Raw genomic sequence first — 18,805 nt, 5'->3', positions numbered from 1 at the left:
CCTGGGTTTTTTGTTATTCCAGATGAATTTGAGAATTGCTCTTTCTAGCTCTATGAAGAACTGGGTTGGGATTTTTATGGGAATAGCATTGAATCTGTAGATTGCCTTTGGCAAGATGGCCATTTTAACTATATTAATCCTGCCAATCCACAAGCATGGAAGGTTTTTCCATTTTCTGAGATCTTCTTCGATTTTCTTCTTCAGAGATCTGAAGTTCTTGTCATATAGGTCTTTCACTTGTTTGGTTAGAGTCACCCCAAGATACTTTATGTTGTTTGTAGCTATTGTGAAGGGGGTCATTTCCCTAATTTCTTTCTCAGTCTGCTTATCCTTTGAATATATAAAGGCTACTGATTTGCTTGCGTTGATTTTGTAGCCAGCCACTTTGCTGAAGTTGTTTATCAGCTGTAGGAGTTCTCTAGTAGAGTTTTTAGGGTCACTTAAGTATATGATCATATCATCTGAAAATAGTGATAATTTGACTTCTTCCTTTCCAATTTGTATCCCTTTGACTTCCTTCTGTTGTCTAATTGCTCTAGCTAGGACTTCAAGAACTATATTGAAAAGATATGGAGAGAGGGGGAAGCCTTGTCTAGTCCCTGATTTTAGTGGGATTGCTTCAAGTTTCTCTCCATTTAGTTTCATATTGGCTACCGGTTTGCTGTATATTGCTTTTACTATGTTTAGATATGGGCCTTGAATTCCTGTCCTTTCCAAGACTTTTAGCATGAAAGGATGCTGAATTTTGTCAAATGCTTTTTCAGCATCTAATGAAATGATCATGTGGTTTTTTTCTTTGAGTTTGTTTATGTAGTGGATAGCATTTATGGATTTCCGTATATTGAACCATCCCTGCATCCCTGGGATGAAGCCTACTTGATCATGGTGGATGATCGTTTTGATGTGTTCTTGGATTCGGTGGCCGACAGAGGGCTAATATCTAATATATACAAAGAACTCAAGAAAGTAGAACCCAGAGATCCAAAATAACCCCATTAAAAGTAGGGTACGGAGCTAAACAAAGAATTTTCACATGAAGATCTTCGGAGAGCTGAGAAACACCTTAAGAAATGTTCAACATCATTAATCATTAGGGAAATGCAAATCAAAACAACCCTGAGATTTCACCTCACACCAGTCAGAATGGCTAAGGTCAAAAACTCAGGAGATAGCAGGTGTTGGCGAGGATGTGGAGAAAGAGGAACACTCCTCCACTGCTGGTGGGATTGCAAGATGGTGCAACCACTTTGGAAATCAGTCTGGCAGTTCCTCAGAAAACTGGGCATGTCACTTCCTGAGGACCCTGTTATACTACTACTGGGCATATATCCAGAGGATTCTTCAGCATGCAATAAGGACACATGCTCCACTATGTTCATAGCAGCCCTATTTGTAATAGCCAGAAGCTGGAAAGAACCTAGATGTCCTTCAACGGAGGAATGGATACAAAATGTGGTCTATTTACACAATGGAGTACTATTCAGCCATTAGAAACAATGAATTCATGAAATTCTTAGACAAATGGATGGAGCTGGAGAACATCATACTAAGTGAGGTAACCCAGTCTCAAAAGATCAATCATGGTATGCACTCACTGATAAGTGGATATTAGCCTAGAAACTTTGAATACCCAGGACATAATCCACACATTAAATGATGTCCAAAAAGAATGGAGGAGTGGGCCCCGGTTCTGTAAAGACTCAGTGCAAGAGTATAGGGGAATTCCAGAACAGGGAAGTGGGAAGGGGTAGATGAAAGAATAGGGGGACGGAAGAGGGCTTATGGGACTTGCGGGGAGTGGGGACCCAGAAAAGGGGAAATCATTTGCAATGTAAATAAAAAAATATAAATAAATAAAAATAAAAATGAAAAAAATAAAATAAGAATATGCACAGCATCCACACCAGGTGTCTCACAACTGCCTGTAACTCCAACTCCAGGAAATACAACACCCCTGGCCTCCTTGGCAACCTGCTCACACATGAATATGCCCACATGTCGATGCACCCACCCACATACACACAATTTTCAAATATTAAATCTTTAAAAGTTGGGTTGTTAGCAGATTGACATTCTAAATAGGGAGTTAGAGTGGGCTCTATTGAGAAGGTGACATTTGAATAAAGACTTTAAGGAGACAGGGGAAATGTACTTTTAGGTGTCTTGGAGAAGCATAGAGCAGGCAGAAAATAGGTGACCAAAAGCTCTAGAGGCAAGATGTGACTGACAGGCTGTTACAGAGTTAATGAGCAGGTAAGGATGCAGGAGAGGAGCTTAAGAAATAATACAATACAATACAATACAATACAATACAATACAATACAATACAATACAATATAATACAATACAATAGGAGAGAGAGATAATGCAATGGTCTGTGCTCTCTACCTTCATCAGAGACACTTCTGTTTGCAGTAGACCATGACCAACCAAGTTACCCACAACCAGCTAAGGTGTAGAGAATAAGAGATTATAAAATATTCAACTCTAAATAAAACACAATAATAAATGTACCACACTTCCCCCCTCCAAACTCAGGGATCATTCTATATAGAATAGTAGAGTTAGGTGTTTGGGATGATTACAACAATATAGTGTCCTTTGAATACACCAGGGAAGTTGCACATATGACTCCTCAGTGGTCATGAAAACATGCACAAGATCTGTGAAAACTCAAGGCAGACCGAATCCCAGCACTGAATGGGGAGTTTAGGCATGAAGTCTCACTCCTGGCGCTGAAGGTGCTGGCAGTTATTAGCCTCTGTGAGAGGAAGGATCAGTGTTCTTTGAGAGTGTGGCTCCTGGTAACTCTGCTATGCTCCATTGGAAGACCACAATGCAAGTATATTTGGGAAATACAAATTGGCCTTGTTCGAAAGTAAAGTCACAAACTTGGGTGGAAGAGGAAGTGGGGTCTCTGGAAAGGTACAGGGAAGGAACGGTTAATGTTATCAAAATAAAGTGTATAAAATTCTCAAAGAACCAGCACAGGCACACACAACGTGGTAGGGGGGAGGAAGGAAGAGGGAGAGAGAGAGAGAGAGAGAGAGAGAGAGAGAGAGAGAGAGAGAGAGAGAGAATCAAGGAAATGGGAAGCATTTTCAATAAACCATAAGCAAGCCCACAATGAGGTACAACTATGTATAGACAAGAACAATTGCTGATGAGGATAAGGAGTTCCTGGAATGCTTCTAGCCAAGTGGCAGAAATGTTAATTGATGCAGCCCATTGGGAACCAGACGACTATATCAACAAAATATATGGTTATGACTGACAAAGGCATTTGAGAGACATCAGGGATGCCACTAACATTCTATACTTTGATCTGTATAATGACTGCATATGTATCTTTACTTTATAAGACTCATTCACCATGTACATTTAATATGTGGGACCCTGTATTTTATTTCAATGAAACATGTGTCTGTAAGGAAGGCTTGGAGGCTTACGTATATCAATATATTCAATAGCTGATTTAAAATAAGTGCTAGATTTGTGCAAATCTTTGGTAACTTTGATCATGGCAGTATGAATGGAATGACTAGGCTAAGAGCTAAGTGGAGTGGATTCAGCAGAAAATAAGGAGGAGGGATGCTCATCCACTAGGTGGAACATTGAAGACCCCTCGGGATTCCTGGAACCACTACATCTATACGATATATACATACAATATTTCCCTATACACATGCATAGTAAAATTCAATCTGTAAGTTAGGCACTGAAAAGGGCAATAACAATAATTACAATACAGTAGAATAATTACAACTACATGCTTCCATGAAATTTCACTGGTCTTGTGCTTTGGGCCACTGTTAAGTAAAATAAGGGAAAGTTGTAATCAAATACCTCAATAGTCATTCTGATGACTGAGAAGGCTACTAGGCAGTGAACAATTGTATGACATATATAATTCAGACATGCTGGACAGAGGGGTGACTCCTTTCCTACATAAGACAGAGGAGGGTGGTATATAATTACATAATATTAAGCAAAATGGCATGCATTTTAAAACTTAAGGATTGCTTATTTATGAAATGATTGAACTGGATGACCACAGGAACTAAAACACTGGTAGGTAAAACTCTGGGCAATTGGACGACTACAATGTTACATCTTCCATGACTGTAAAATATCAACCTTTTCTTTCTTTCATGCTCTAAGCCTCTCTTGTTCATGTCTCAATATCAATGCTTTGGATACTGTACTTTCTACATGGGAACAGCCTTCATCAGTTCATTCAGTAAGCAAAGAAACAAATCTGGAAAGAGTCCAGCATCCCCCAAAGATCTGAGATTACAAAGATAGAGGGTGAAGTTTTAAAATACTAACAAACTTAATTATTTTTAAAAGTGTCTGAAATGAACAAAGAGTGATTTTGATGCAGCTTATTTAGGTGTAGGTCAGAATCTGCACAGATGTTAAACATATTGATGGCATTGATCTAAGACACCTTATTAAGCAATACTTGTATGTTACGTACAACAACGAAGAAAGACTGGGAAGACAGAACTGAGAATGAATTCTGACTACATCTTCTGAGGCCTCACTCAAATAAACTCCTAGAACTCTGGGACATGTTCTTTTTCTACCATGAAAGTCCTATGTGCTATAGACTTGTAAGGAACTTAAAAATTTAATGATAAGCATTAATTTTTCTTTTCTGTTTCCCCCTTCTTTCACTCTTCCTTTGATCCTTTATCTTCTTTTCTTTCTCTTCTTTTCTCATTACTTGTTTTCCTATGTTTTCTTCACTTTTGCTCATTTTTTATGGTTTCCTCCCCATTCACCTTCCCGCCCTTATTTTCTCTCTCCCTCCCATCCTCAGATAAAGAAACGGAAATTCAGCCACATCTCTAACTCCACTCTAACATGGTGTGTCTTCATGGTCAACAAGCCCTACGCCATCACCTGCTCTGTGGTGGCCTTCTACATCCCATTTCTCCTCATGGTGCTGGCCTATTACCGTATCTACATCACTGCTAAGGAGCATGCCCAGCAGATCCAGATGTTACAACGGGCAGGAGCCACCTCTGAAAGCAGGCTGCAGCCAGCTGACCAGCACAGCACACATCGCATGCGGACAGAGACCAAGGCAGCCAAGACTTTATGTGTTATCATGGGCTGCTTCTGTTTCTGCTGGGCTCCCTTCTTTGTCACCAATATTGTGGACCCTTTCGTAGACTACACTGTCCCCGAGCAGGTGTGGACTGCTTTCCTCTGGCTTGGCTATATCAATTCGGGGTTGAACCCTTTTCTCTATGCCTTCTTGAATAAGTCTTTCAGACGTGCCTTCCTCATCATCCTCTGCTGTGATGATGAACGCTACAAAAGACCCCCCATTCTGGGCCAGACTGTCCCCTGTTCAACCACAACCATTAATGGATCCACCCATGTGCTAAGGTGAGTGCATAGGGAGGGGATCACTCCGGTTGGTTTGTGTTGCTCAGCAAGGGTTGGATCACTAACAGTTCTAAGCCTTAATTGTCCTTTTAAAAAAAATGGAATTGTAACCACTGTATGTAGATGCCAGGGCTTTTGTGAGCATCCAGTGAGCTAATTAATATGTGTGGTGCTCATAGTGCAGACCTTGAGTTCAGTAAGCTCTTAGAGAGAATAAGTGCAGTCCATTACTATTCACACATGTTTTAGGTAGCAGCTAAAAGCATGGTCTTTAAAAAGCAGGAGAGCCTTGATTTTGATCCTCCCAGTGCTTACTAACCATCTTCTTAATCTTTCTTGCATTTACTTTTCTTCAACTATAAAAATGTCAATAACACTACTACATTCTAATTTGGTTTTGTGACCATAAGAGATAATGTGTTTGTAGAACTTAACACCTAGTATGCTAATTCAGTACTACTAATTGTACTAATATTAGTTTAACTAGTAGGAATTGTATATTGCCCAAAAGCCTAAATGACATGATAAAACTAAAATAAATTGAATGATATGCGTGCAGTAGTAAATGTCATGTAACAAATGATACAGTGGGGTGTGGAGATCTATAATAGTGATCTGACGAGGAGGGACAGTGATTTGGCACATGGATAGACTTCACAGAACTGCAGTTTGTGAGAAGTTGAGATGAGGGAGAAAGACTCAAGAAGTCATTCCAGGCAGAAAGAGAAGCAGAGGGGAGAAAGAGGAAAACCTAAGTGTACCTGGGCAGTAGGGACTTACCAATGTCACAGGCTGATGAGGGCGGGGAATGACACTGGAGTGAAATGTCCATCTAAGGTACTTACCAAGGTTACGCAGGCTGGTGGAGGTCAGAGTGACACTGGAGTTTAGTGTCATATAGAGAGCTTTTAGGTATGATCTTGAATTGTTCTCAATCTGTGAAAAGTTACAGGCACAGAACCATCATCCTGTGGCAAAGATTAATTATCAATGATATACTGCTATTTGCTCTAAGATCCATAAGGATTTTTGAAGAACACTTCCTTTTTTGATTTAAGCATTGCTTTTTCTTTTCTGCTTTTTTTTGTTTTGGTGTCTGTATAATTTTATCATTTATTAAACACAGAATAGATATGCTTGTTTATTTTCAAATAACGGACACTTGTCGCAAGAGTATCTTCATTTCTCAGAGTTGGTCAATACCTCAATTTTATCATATTCAGTAACTGAGTGAGCACTTGTTGTTTTTCTGGTGATAACAATATGAAGTTGTTTTAGCAGCTGAGACTTGAGCGGTTTTCATTTATATTCTTGAGAGAAGAGGAGCAGGCTTTAATTGCTATGAAGTACAAACAATGGTCCTCAGAGGCTGCTCAGAAGCTCCATTCACCAGTGTGTGCAGACTTGCAGTGGCAGCCTAACACAGTGTTGGAACTGCAGCTGGGAGAAGGGCCTCGAAGGATACTCTGACAGCTCGGTGTTCTCTTCATTATTATGGAGAGAGTGTCACCAGGAAAAAAATCCAGCTATAGAATGTGCATATGAGTATGGAGAGCTTTCCATATTTAAGCTGCTGTTGCCTAAGTGCAGGCAGTTGGCAACTTAAAGCAGCCTGTGCCTCCAGAAGTACCTTTGCTAAGTCTGTTATTTCTAAAGTTGATGGCTTTCTAGCTCAGGTACTGTCACAGAAAAGATTTGGACACTCTGGGACAGCTGAGGATGGTCTGTTTTGCTGATATTGTACTGTTTCCCCCTCATCCTTTGGTTATCTGTGCAAGCAAAGAAACTGGTTTGGAGGGCTATAAATATACCCTCCATGTGGTCCTCCTTACACATTTTCACGGAATAAGGAAGAGCAGGAGGTTACTTAGGGTTGTTCTGTGGGGAAAAGAATCCTATAGAAATCAGAGTAGTCTATGTAAAGAAAATACATCTATTTCTGAACTGCGTCTACTATAGAGCAAGCCTTGCAGGTGCAAGAATCTACCTGTTTGGTTCACTGCTCTATACCAACCATCCAATGTCTTAGACACAGAAACTTAGGCTATTGATGACTGTGTGAACAAAATTCGTTCTTCAGATCCAGTTATGTTATTTAATGTAATGTTCAAAAATCAGCATTGCCTTAAAGATCTCACATCTAGAATGTCAGTGAATGTAGGCAAATTCAACAAATATAAAACTAAAATAAACTAAAAAGGAAATGGGCTTTTATTGACCACCCGATCTCTAAGCTGTCTCTTTCTCAGTGTCTTTATACACATTCCTAAAACTATATGAAGTCATAACTTTCTCCATCATTTTATATAACCGCCATGATTACAAACATACTTTTCTGTTTCCTGGATCTTGTGTTTTATCCTTTAACAATAATATATTTAGACATAACTACGCTGGAGAATTATGAACAGAACACATTCATTCCTGTGTAACCATCTTATTTACTTCTGCTCGCAGACCCATATGCATTTTCAGGATTTCAGGCAACTACACTATTTTTGTGACTTGGAATACATTTCTTTGTGCATATGCTGGCATTTCAGATAGCACCAAAGCTGAAACTTTTTATTTACATGAGTATCAATAATATGTTTACCATAAAATGAACCTCCTACCATATTATTTGAACAATTATTATTCCTATCAATTGGTGTGAGAAGATTATTTATCTCATCAATATAAAATATTATCCTTTTTATTATTTTGTTAATTAAAAACATTCAGTTCATTTTTATTTTCCAGATGACTTATTATTATTATTAAAATTATTAAAATTATTATTTTTTAAAATATTTTTATTTTCTATATTCTTTGTTTACATTCCAAATGATTTCCCCTTTCCTGGATCCCCCCTCCCCATATGTCCCATAAACCTTCTTCTCTCCATCTATTCTCCAATCACCTCCCTCCTTTTTTCTCTATCCTTATATTCCCCTCCAATGCTAGATCAATCCTTTCCAGGATCAGGACCTTCTCCATACTTCTTCATGGGAGTCATTTGTTATGCGATTTGTGCCTTGGGTATTCAGGGTTTCTGGGCTAATTAATATCCACTTATCAGAGATTGCATTCCATGTGTATTCTTTTGTGACTGGGTTACCTCACTTAGGATGATATTTTCCAGATCAAACCATTTGCCTAAAAATTTTGTGAATTCATTGCTTCTAATTGCTGAGTAGTATTCCATTGTGTAAATATACCACATTTTCTGTATCCATTCCTCCTTTGAGGGGCATCTGGGTTCTTTCCAGCTTCTGGCTATTATAAATAAGGCTGCTATGAACATAATGGAGCATGTGTCTTTATTGCATGCCGGGGAATCCTTTGGGTATATGCCCAGGAGAGGTATAGCGGGGTCCTCCGGAAGTGTCATGTCCAGTTTTCTGAGGAACCGCCAGACTGATTTCCAAAGTGGTTGTACCATCTTACAGCCCCACCAGCAGTAGAGGAGTGTTCCTCTTTCTCCACATCCTCGCCAACACCTGCTGTCTCCTGAGTTTATGACCTTAGCCATTCTGACTGGTGTAAGGTAAAATCTCAGGGTTGTTTTGAATTAGTACTTTTAAAAAATGTACTACTCATTTTAAAATGTAGTTAATTTTTCTTATAAGTGTACCACTAGACACTGTACAAACAGCATTGTTTTCAGTAATCACGGGGTCTGAATTTGAGTCTTGATTTTGCCTCTTAAAAGCTATATAGATGCTGTAGCTAGCATTGTGTTACTTTGTGGGTCTTCTTTCTTCCACCCGTCTCCATCCCTTTTCTTCTACCCTTTCAAGCTCCTAATACTAGATAAGAAAAAAAAAGGGAATAGAGAGGAAGGAAACACAACCCCTGAATAAAGTCAGGGGTCAGAAAGGGGCAACACTATCATTAGACTACATTCTGCTGATTAGGGGCATCAAGTCTTTTGGGGCACGTTTGATTTTTTGCTGTCAAGATATCTAATGTCTTCTTTCTTCTTCTTTGTGCATGACTACTTAACAAACTACAACCACAGTAACAACCAGGCAATGACCCCCTCACCTCTAGGAACCCTAACATTTATATACTCTTTGAAAAGTCCCCCAGAATTCCCAGTGTCACACGATTACAGAAACAATATGCAGCTGGCAAAATCATGCCCCTGCTAGAGCATGAGGCAAATCATAGTCAGCTGCTGTGGACAGTCTAAAGTAACCTCATATCCCACACAAGGGATTAAAGCAAAAACATATCCTCATAATATTTATGTGTTTTTTTAAAGAAATCAAAATTCTCTATACAAGATAACTTTTCTGAGTCTCTCTTTACTCACACAAAACAAGAGGAATAAACTGACTGGAATGGAATGGAATGCAATGGAATGGAATGGAATACATGACTTGCATGTATCCATTAGCTACAAATGATTAGTTAAGTAAAAGTTTAAATTAAGTTTATTTTAAAATACAAAAGGATCTATATAATATTTTATTAATTATTTAATCATCTCACACATGTAAACTATGTGTTTTGGTCACAGTCACCCCATTCTTCTCCTACTTCCTTTAACCCTCTATGAGCTCTCATCCCCTTCCAATTTTGTATCCTCTTTTTATTCTTGATAATCCACAGATATAATTTGTGCTGCTCAAATACTCACATGTGCAGGGCCATCTACTGTGTTTGATCTACCAGAGACCACAAACTTAAAGAAAACTAACTCTTCTTCCTCCTAGAATCAATCAATTTTCAATGGCTCCTCAGCTATAGTTGGGTGCAGGTAGAGGTGGGAAGCTGATCACAGACTATAGCTCTTGTGCAGGTAACCACAACCATGTGAGTTTATGAGTTCAGCAATCTTACTGTGCCTAGAAGATGCAGTTGTACTCAGATCCTCTGGTTTTTACAACCTTTATGTCCCCTCTGAGCCACTGGGGAGGACATATGCTATAATATCCTATTTGTGCCTTAGCATGGAGTAAACACTATTAAGGAGTATCCTAACTCAGAAAGTAAAGGTTAACAGCTGTTAGCAGGAAACAGCCATACTCTACTACAGAATGCATTCAATGCAGGGACAACCAGGCTAGCCTCATCCTGGAAAACTAGCTGTGAGCTGAGCAAGTTTGTCTAATGATGTATTTCAGAGGACAGCAGCAGACCTGCTGCCAACCCGGAAGGGTTTGGGCTGGTAAACCAAAAGCTGCCTTGATGGCCGGTTCTCCTATGATCATTTCTTAATTTCTTTTTGGTAAAACCAAAAATAGATTATTTTTAATACAATATAGTCTGATTATGGTTTTCTCTCCCCCAGCTCCTATTGGATCCTCCCCTATACCCCACCCACCCAAATTCACCTCTTTCTCTCATCCTCTCTCTCTTTCTCTTCCTCTCTTTCTCATACATATTTATAGGCATTCTAAAATAATAACAAATATGATAAAATATAAAACAAACTAGAATAGGATGAAGCAAACAACCTGGAACAAGAGATCCAAAGAAAAGGCACAAGAAACACATTCAGAATTTACACACACACACACACACACACACACACACACACATCCCCACATGCAGAAATCCCATAAAAGCACATAATACATATGCAATGACCTGTAAGGAAAAAAGAATAATGCCCAGATAAAACACTAAGAGTGGAGGAACTTTCCAAAAAATGGTATTAAATTTGCTGTTTGCTGTTCTGGGCATGGCATTCATCCTTAAGAGTGGTTTGTCTACCAGTGAGACTATTTAAGAAAGCAACTTTTTCCCTTGTGAGTGGTTATCAGTTGAGGATACTTCCTGGGTTAGAAATGAGGGCCTTTGTCTGCTTTTCCTCCCAGTGCTGGGTTCCCCTCTGGCATCTACATTTGCAGGGACTGTACATGCTATTTGTCTCTGCATTCATTTGTATGAAAATGTTATTGATTTAAAAAGCCTTTATTTCCTTGGTGTCATCCATCTCCTCTGACTCTTGCAATCTTTCTCCCTTCCCTTCCAGAGGTCTCTGAGCTCTGAGGGGATTTGATGGAGATAGCCCATTTAGGACTGAGTGTTCCAAGGTCTCCCCATCTCTGTACTTTGTGCCACTGTGGGTCTCTTGTGTTCCCCATCTCCTGTAGAAGGAAGCTTCTCTGATAATGACTGAGCAAGACACTGATTTACGAATAAAGCAGAATGTTCTTAGGAGTCATGTTACTGCTCTGTCCTTTTAACACAGAGGTTCTTAACCTCCCTAATGCTGTGACCCCTTAATACATGTCTTCATTCTGCAGTGAGCCCCAATCATAGCATTATTCTCATTGCTACTTTATAACTATAATTTTGCAGCTGTTAATGATTTATAATATATCTGTGTTCTCACATGGGTGTTAGGTGTAAAATCCCGAACATCATACTAAGTGAGGTAACCCAGTCTCAAAAGATCAATCATGGTATGCACTCATTAATAAGTGGATATTAGCCTAGAAAATTGGAATACCCAAAACATGATCCACACATCAAATGATGTCCAAGAAGAATGGAGGAGTGGCCCCTGGTTATGGAAAGATTCAGTGTAGCAGTATAGGGCAATACCAGAACAGGAAAGTGGGAAGGGGTGGATAGGGGAACAGGGGGAGGAAAGAGGACTTATGGGACTTTCGGGGAGTGGGAAGCCAGAAAAGGGGAAATCATTTGAAATGTAAATAAAAAATATATCGAATAAAAAAAAGGCAGATCACATACACAGGACATACATTACCATCCAAAGTGATGAAAGGTAACATAGTAGAGAAATGCCAGACCAGAGCAAGACCAAAAACCAGAAAGCCAAACCTGATGTCAAACTGCTCTCAGATCTTTTACTCCTTTCATCTTTGTTAACTGCAATGTATGTCTTGATCATATCCAACCCAACACCCACCTCTAACTCCCTCCCACAGGACCACCCTCATACATCTTGCTCCCAACATCACACCTTCCATTTAAAAAAACGTTAGTTTTATTTATTTATTTATTTTCAACATGATAAGATCAGCTAGTGCTGCCTATATGCTCATAGATGTAGGGTCACTGGACTGGCTGGTTTTGTGTGTCAACTTGGCACAGGCTGGAGTTATTACAGAGAAAGGAGCCTCCCTTGAGGAAATGGCTTCATGAGATCCAGCTGTAAGGCATTTTCTCAATTAGTGATCAAGGGGAAAGAACCCCCTTGTGGGTGGTGCCATCCCTCGACTGGTAGTCTTGGGCTCTATAAGAAAGCAAGCCGAGCAAGGCAGGGGAAGCAAGCCAGTAAGTAACATCCCTCCATGGCCTCTGCATCAGCTCCTGCCTCCTGACCTGCTTTAGTTCCAGTCCTGACTTCCTTTGTGATCAACAGCAATGGTGGAAGTGTAAGCAGAATAAACCCTGTCCTCCCCAACTTGCTTCTTGTTCATGATGTTTTGTGCAGGAATAAAAACCCTGACTTAGACAGTCACCCACTGGGGCATGAGAAACCTGCCAGTGCCTGCTTCCCCAAAGAAAATGGGCACTCCCTTCCAGAGCAGCCATCTGCCAATGGCTACTCAGCTAGGGGTGGGGCTTTAGTACCTGCTGCCTCTCCATGCTGAAAGTTTAAAATATGTTTTAATTAAAATATAATTACACCACTTTACCCCTTCCTTTTTCTTCCTCCAACCCTCCCCCAAGTTTCCCCCATCTCATTTCAAATTGATAGCCTCTTTTTCATTATTATTGTTACATATGTGTGTATGTGTATTCACAAATATATATGTGTGCTTATGTATATACACAAATATGTATGTGTGTGTGTGTATGTGTGTGTGTACATTTCTATTGGTGGCAGAGCATATATTGTTTGAATGCTGAGCACTCTTCATTGAACAACTAATAAGGAGGCTCATCCATGGGAGAGGCTAATTCTCCTTTTCCTAGAAGTTATTTGTTGCTTGAAATTCTTTCTCTATCGATGGGATTTCACAAAATTTTCCATTAGCATGTCCACTGATGTCACCACTGTTCTTATTTTACTTATGCAGCCATTTTTTAGGAGAGACTGTTTCACCACTAACTCCTGGCTCTCACCATCTTTCCACCCATTTTCCATGATGTTCTCTGAAACATATATGCAGAAACTGTGATATACCTCCATCTGTTGGAACTGGTTTCCCATGATCTCTTGATCCCCTCATGATGTACAGTTGTGGTGATTTTTGATGGTTTCCATCTCAGTAGAGATACTTCTCTGATGACAGGCAGTAGCCATATTTATCTGTGGATACAACTTAGAATGTATTAAAGGAATTATGCTGGTTTAGTAAGTCATGGTAGTAGATGCTTTCTAAGGTCTGTGACCTTATTAGATTGGAGCATCAGACCAGCTCTCCAGCACCAGATATAATTCCTATCCTGTTGAGCGCACCTTAAGTCTAAGTAGACAGCTGTTGGTTGCCATCAACACATGAGTGCCACTTACTGCACCCTGATGCATATCCATCCACAGTGGTAATTGTCATGGTTCATAGATGTTGCAGCTGGGTAGGACTGTTGAATTGCTTCTCTCCCTTGGCAGATTCCACAGTATTTTGTGGAACTGTGGAAGACAGACCACAAGAAAGAGACTTTCAGTTCAGATCCAGCTTGAATCATCTGAGTCCTGTGTTTTAAGTGTGATTTGTCGTTAGCAATTGGGGCCCTCGTTCAAACCCTGAAAGGCAACCAAGGGCTACTTTGATTATCCATATTGTTTGGGGAGTCACTTGGACTACCTTGACTAACCAATCAAAAGGAGGTTTCTTGTTCCTGGTACTGGTGGGTTTTTTGCTAGTTTATGGTTCTTGTGGGGGGAGCATTATCAGCAGCTTAAATTCCTCATATATGATGCCTTATAATAAATTTAGGCAAATATAAAACAATGCGATTCTTTGAAGGGTTATCAAACAACCTTGATTTTACTTGTCCCTTGTCCCTCCTTCTTCTGTATTAACCTCCTGGCTTGATCTTGTGTAGGTCTTATGCAGGCAAGCTAAACTTCGTGAGTGCAGTGGTCACATTACATCATCTCCAGAAGACAGCTCATTACCCTCTTCCAGCTCTTTCGGTCTTTCCACATCCTCTTCTGTGATGGACCCCGAACTGTAGAGCAGGGGAGTTGATAACAATGTCCTATTTATAAGCTAGCACCCAGAGTAGTTTATTATCAGTATTTCGAACAGTTCTAAGTCTCCACATTACTACTACCCTCTTAAATAAGAAGCTTCTCTTACCAAGGTTGAAGGCATCACAATCCTGTGGGTATAAACATAACTATTTAGAAAGCAGTTTAAACATAAATGTGGCCATTTAGCTAATAACCAAACAAAAACAGGATGTTAAGCCCTGCATCTTATAATATCATTAACCATGGGATTTGACTATATTTATAATACCAGGCATGTACTCCTCCTGTGGAACTGGTAGGGATCAGTTGGTAACCCCATAAACAATTCTGCCACTATTACACAAGTGACCACATCTTACCTGTCAGGTCAGTATCTTGGCATATGGAGTCCAGTGTTGGATAGGCCCATTGATCTCTTTTCTCCCCTGGCAACTTTCTCAGTCCTTTCCAGCACTATTAATACTAGCCAGCATGGAGATTATCCTAGTCAGTTGAGACTGATTTCTCTATATGCCACCATTAAAGTATATGAGGTTTGCTTAATGATTTCTGAGCATCTGTCATTGTCTTAGATAATAATTCTTCATTGTATTATTTTCCCATGTAGCTTCCCATCTTCTGCTTGGATTTTGACCTTGGTTAACAAAACAATGGAAGATTCAAGTTTTGAAAACCACATTTTTATTTGACTGCTTATACTCATTTTAGCCTCTTTCTTCAAGTATTCCTCCCACTCACTTTCCTAAACATTTCGATGTCCTGATTTACTTCCTAATTTATAGCATATCAGTAATTTCCTCACATACTCATCCTTTTCTCTCTGGGCCCGCCAATTCTCAGGAACTTATTCTCAACACTCTTGTGATTGACCCATTCATGAATCTCATTGCTTACTTCATTGCAATCTTCATGACACCTACTTTTAAAGATTAAGATTAAAAAAAAAAGATTAAGATAAAAGAAGACTTTTATCTTTAGCCATAGCTTCATCTGAGCTCTAGAGCAGAAGATCAAATTTGCTCGTTGGACAACACCATGTGAACATCTCTTAAAAGTCTTAAGTTTAGCAGAACCAAAAAGATTCTTAGTTCTGTTTCCCCACTCCCAGCCACATTGCCAGAGTGTTCTCTTTGTAAATGGACTCAGATTCTACCACATTACAGTGAATTAGGATGCTTTCTGTGACTTGGGGAGAACTGATATATTACAGATCAGACTTACATATTTTTAAAAGAAGAATGGACTGAAGTATGATCAATAGTTTAACTGGATTAGAATAATCTAATTACTTAGTAAAACAGATTCCCAGGCCCAACTCGGCAAATCAGGGTTAGAGTAGTAAAATGGTATTTTTACCAAGACAAATTTTCTGCAGATCCCCCAGGTTATGTTTGCATTGATTAGGATGTCCCGTGCCTGATACCATTGCTTTTATTTCAGGACTTGTGGTTATGACACATACTTGCAGTTCTTGGGTTCTGATAAAGTCTTCATAATGGTAAATATTAACTATACATTAACTAACAAAATGTACTAGAAAACTACCTTTGAAAATTTGTCTTGGGGGAGTCATGCTTCAAGCCAGATGTCTCTTCAGTTGAGAAACATGGTAGGAAAACATCGCTTTGCCTAGACCACAATATCTAGGTGACAAACGGTAGAGACAAATCACATTGATTTGATCTGAGGTTCCTTGGCAATTTGATTTTGCTAATGTAATACATGTTTACATGAGATAGCTCTAAGAGTAGACAGAGCTAGGTAACACAAAAAGAATTGTTTATGGTTTAGATTTAGAGATGAGCTGGCTGATCCACCAGGCTTAGATCTCTTTCACAGATTCACAACTTCAGGTACTGAAACCTAGGAGACTCACTCAGTTCTCAGTTCCTAGAAAGGTGGGAAACTTTTCCAAATTCCAAAGAACTTGCTACCTAGCTTGGTTCTTGGCTGTTATCTTCCATAATCTGGTCCCAGCATTCCTGGTAGATGGCTATCCATTGTCTACATATCTCTACAAATATATTAAAATTTTAATATTCAAAAAATGAAATAACAGTTTCCCTGGTGGTAAGGGCCCCATTCTTAATATTTATTAGCCACATGAATGGTTTCTGCATTGAATAATACAATTGTAGAATATTTCAAAGAATGGAGAAAATTCTGTTAGACACCACAATTTTAGAGGCCAACAGGGTTTCCTCTGGAAGGGGATACAATATATCTTTCTCTTATACTTAACTCATGTTACTGGCTAGAGCTTAAAATATACATATGATCTTATACATTTATGATATTTGGATCAATTAGTATATCAACCCTCTATATTTCTAAGCATGGGATTAGTATATGCAGATTTGTAGAACATCAGAAGAGAAACACATGAGGCCAAGGAGAAAGGGAAAAATGGAGGGGCAAAGAGAATGCAGACCTCAACCTTTCTCCATCCAAAGCAGAAAAAATTAAAATTCCTTGGAGTTTTTATCTCCTTTTGTTTCCCTTATAAACTATTACCAGAACTTATTTTTTTCTAAAAACTATTGTGTTTTCTATTAGACCACCCACCCCAAAATACTGTCACTATAAGAGGGTAGACAATTGTCTCTTTAATCCCTAAGTTTTCCCTAGGATGTAGATGTTTATCAGTATATTTGCTGGATAAATGGATATTCTATGGTATAGATAAATTGTATACTACGATAAAATTTTCACACATGTGTAGCTATTAAAAGAATTTTTTTTTACCATGAACCCACTTACGAACATTTGATTTCAACCTACCAGAATTCCTTGAATTCCTTTTAAAAAATAAAGCTTTTTATACTTTTGAGTTGGAAGAATTCCCTATCCTCAGATCAACAAATATTTTAGATTTGGTTTCTCTGAGATCCTGGAAGATGTCTACTAATGCTGGAAAGTTGTTTGGCATTTAAATGACATTTTTACGGCCTTTACCCTGAACTTTGGAGGTTACAATTAAAGTAAACATTTACTCATTGAATTGAGCCAAGATCAATTTAATTTGTGTTAAATCAAGGATGGATGTGGATGCCCTTGTGTATCTCCCTTAATCTTCTTCAGGGTCAGCGTAAGTTATAGCTCAATACAAAATGAACATATTGGACAACTGGTTCAGAGGGCAGGAAAAATTGTCATTAAAGGCACTAAAACATAAAGTCTTTTCATTCCATCTATCTCTGTTCTCTGGTCAATTATTGTCATTTCTTACTATGTATCTTTACATAGAAGAAAAATTAATTATTATAAAATTTATAGTTTTTTAATTTAATTTATACATACTATATTACATCATTTCCATCCCTTTCTTTCCTTCTCAAATTCATCATATCTCTCCCACAACTCTCTCTTGAATTCATGCCCTCATCTTTTAAAATTATTATTGTTTTGTCATACATGCATGTACACACACATGTATAAATAAATATGGCCCGCTGAGTCTCTTTATTACTGCTCATATGTGCATTAATTTAGGGCTGACTATTCAGAATTGGCTAACATATTAGGAGGCTTATCCCTGGAGAAGACTGTTTATCCCTCCTTTAGCAGCCTCAATTACCTATAGCTCTTTATCCAGGGGTGGGGTCTTGTGAGATGTCCACTGTCTATGTTGAAACATAATCTAGTACTGTCTTTTTGCAGGCTGAGTTGAAGCATGTGTGCTGTTTAGATTTCATGGGTTTAGCTTCCCTGTCATATATAGAAGATGCAATCTCACAGCAGATGTCCTGATCTTCTGGTTCTTACAATCCCTCTGTCCCCACTTCTGTAGTGTTTTTTGAACCTTAGGTGTAGGAGTTATGTTGTAGATGTATCAGCTGGAGTTGGACATCCAATGGTTATTTATTTTCTTCATTTTGACCAGTTATGGCTTCTTGCAATGGTCTCCATCTGCTGCAAAAAGTAGCTTTTTGGTGTAATGAGAGCTGCACTTCCATGTGGATGTAAAGAAAGGTTTTTAGAATGAAGCTGGAAATTTTACAGGTTTGGAAAAGTGGCAGAAAATCTCCTCTAAGGTCCATGAGCACATTATCAATGGGTCTGGATTTACAGTACCAGGCATGAATTCCATCATATTGAGTGGGTCACATGTCCAAGTAGACGGCTGCTGATTATCTGGTAGATATTAAGTGTCACAGTGGCAGCCTTAAATCTCTCTCACCATGCTGACATTGTGTGGTTCTTAGCCTTTCCAGCTAGTGGGACTATTCCTTTGTTTTCTCTGTGGTAAATTCCATAGCACTTTCAGACAATGTGCAGGCTAGTCCTCAGGGAGGA

The 18,805-nt window shown here is 39.0% G+C and overlaps 1 protein-coding gene across 1 annotated transcript in view; it reads left to right on the top strand.

Annotated features, from left to right (window-relative positions):
- Htr4 (5-hydroxytryptamine receptor 4) overlaps positions 1-18,805 on the top strand; it is a 64,144-nt gene that overhangs the window by 25,887 nt on the left and 19,452 nt on the right. Inside the window, exon 5 of the mRNA XM_052155286.1 lies at positions 4,826-5,400. Coding sequence (XP_052011246.1) covers positions 4,826-5,400 — 575 coding nt within the window. The remainder of the gene's footprint in view (positions 1-4,825; positions 5,401-18,805) is intronic.

Source organism: Apodemus sylvaticus, chromosome 13 (genome assembly GCF_947179515.1).
Source record: "Apodemus sylvaticus chromosome 13, mApoSyl1.1, whole genome shotgun sequence".
Taxonomy (NCBI): Eukaryota; Metazoa; Chordata; class Mammalia; order Rodentia; family Muridae; genus Apodemus; species Apodemus sylvaticus.
The sequence above is the reverse complement of the archived record's forward strand: the minus strand, read 5'-3'. Positions and strand labels throughout refer to the sequence as shown.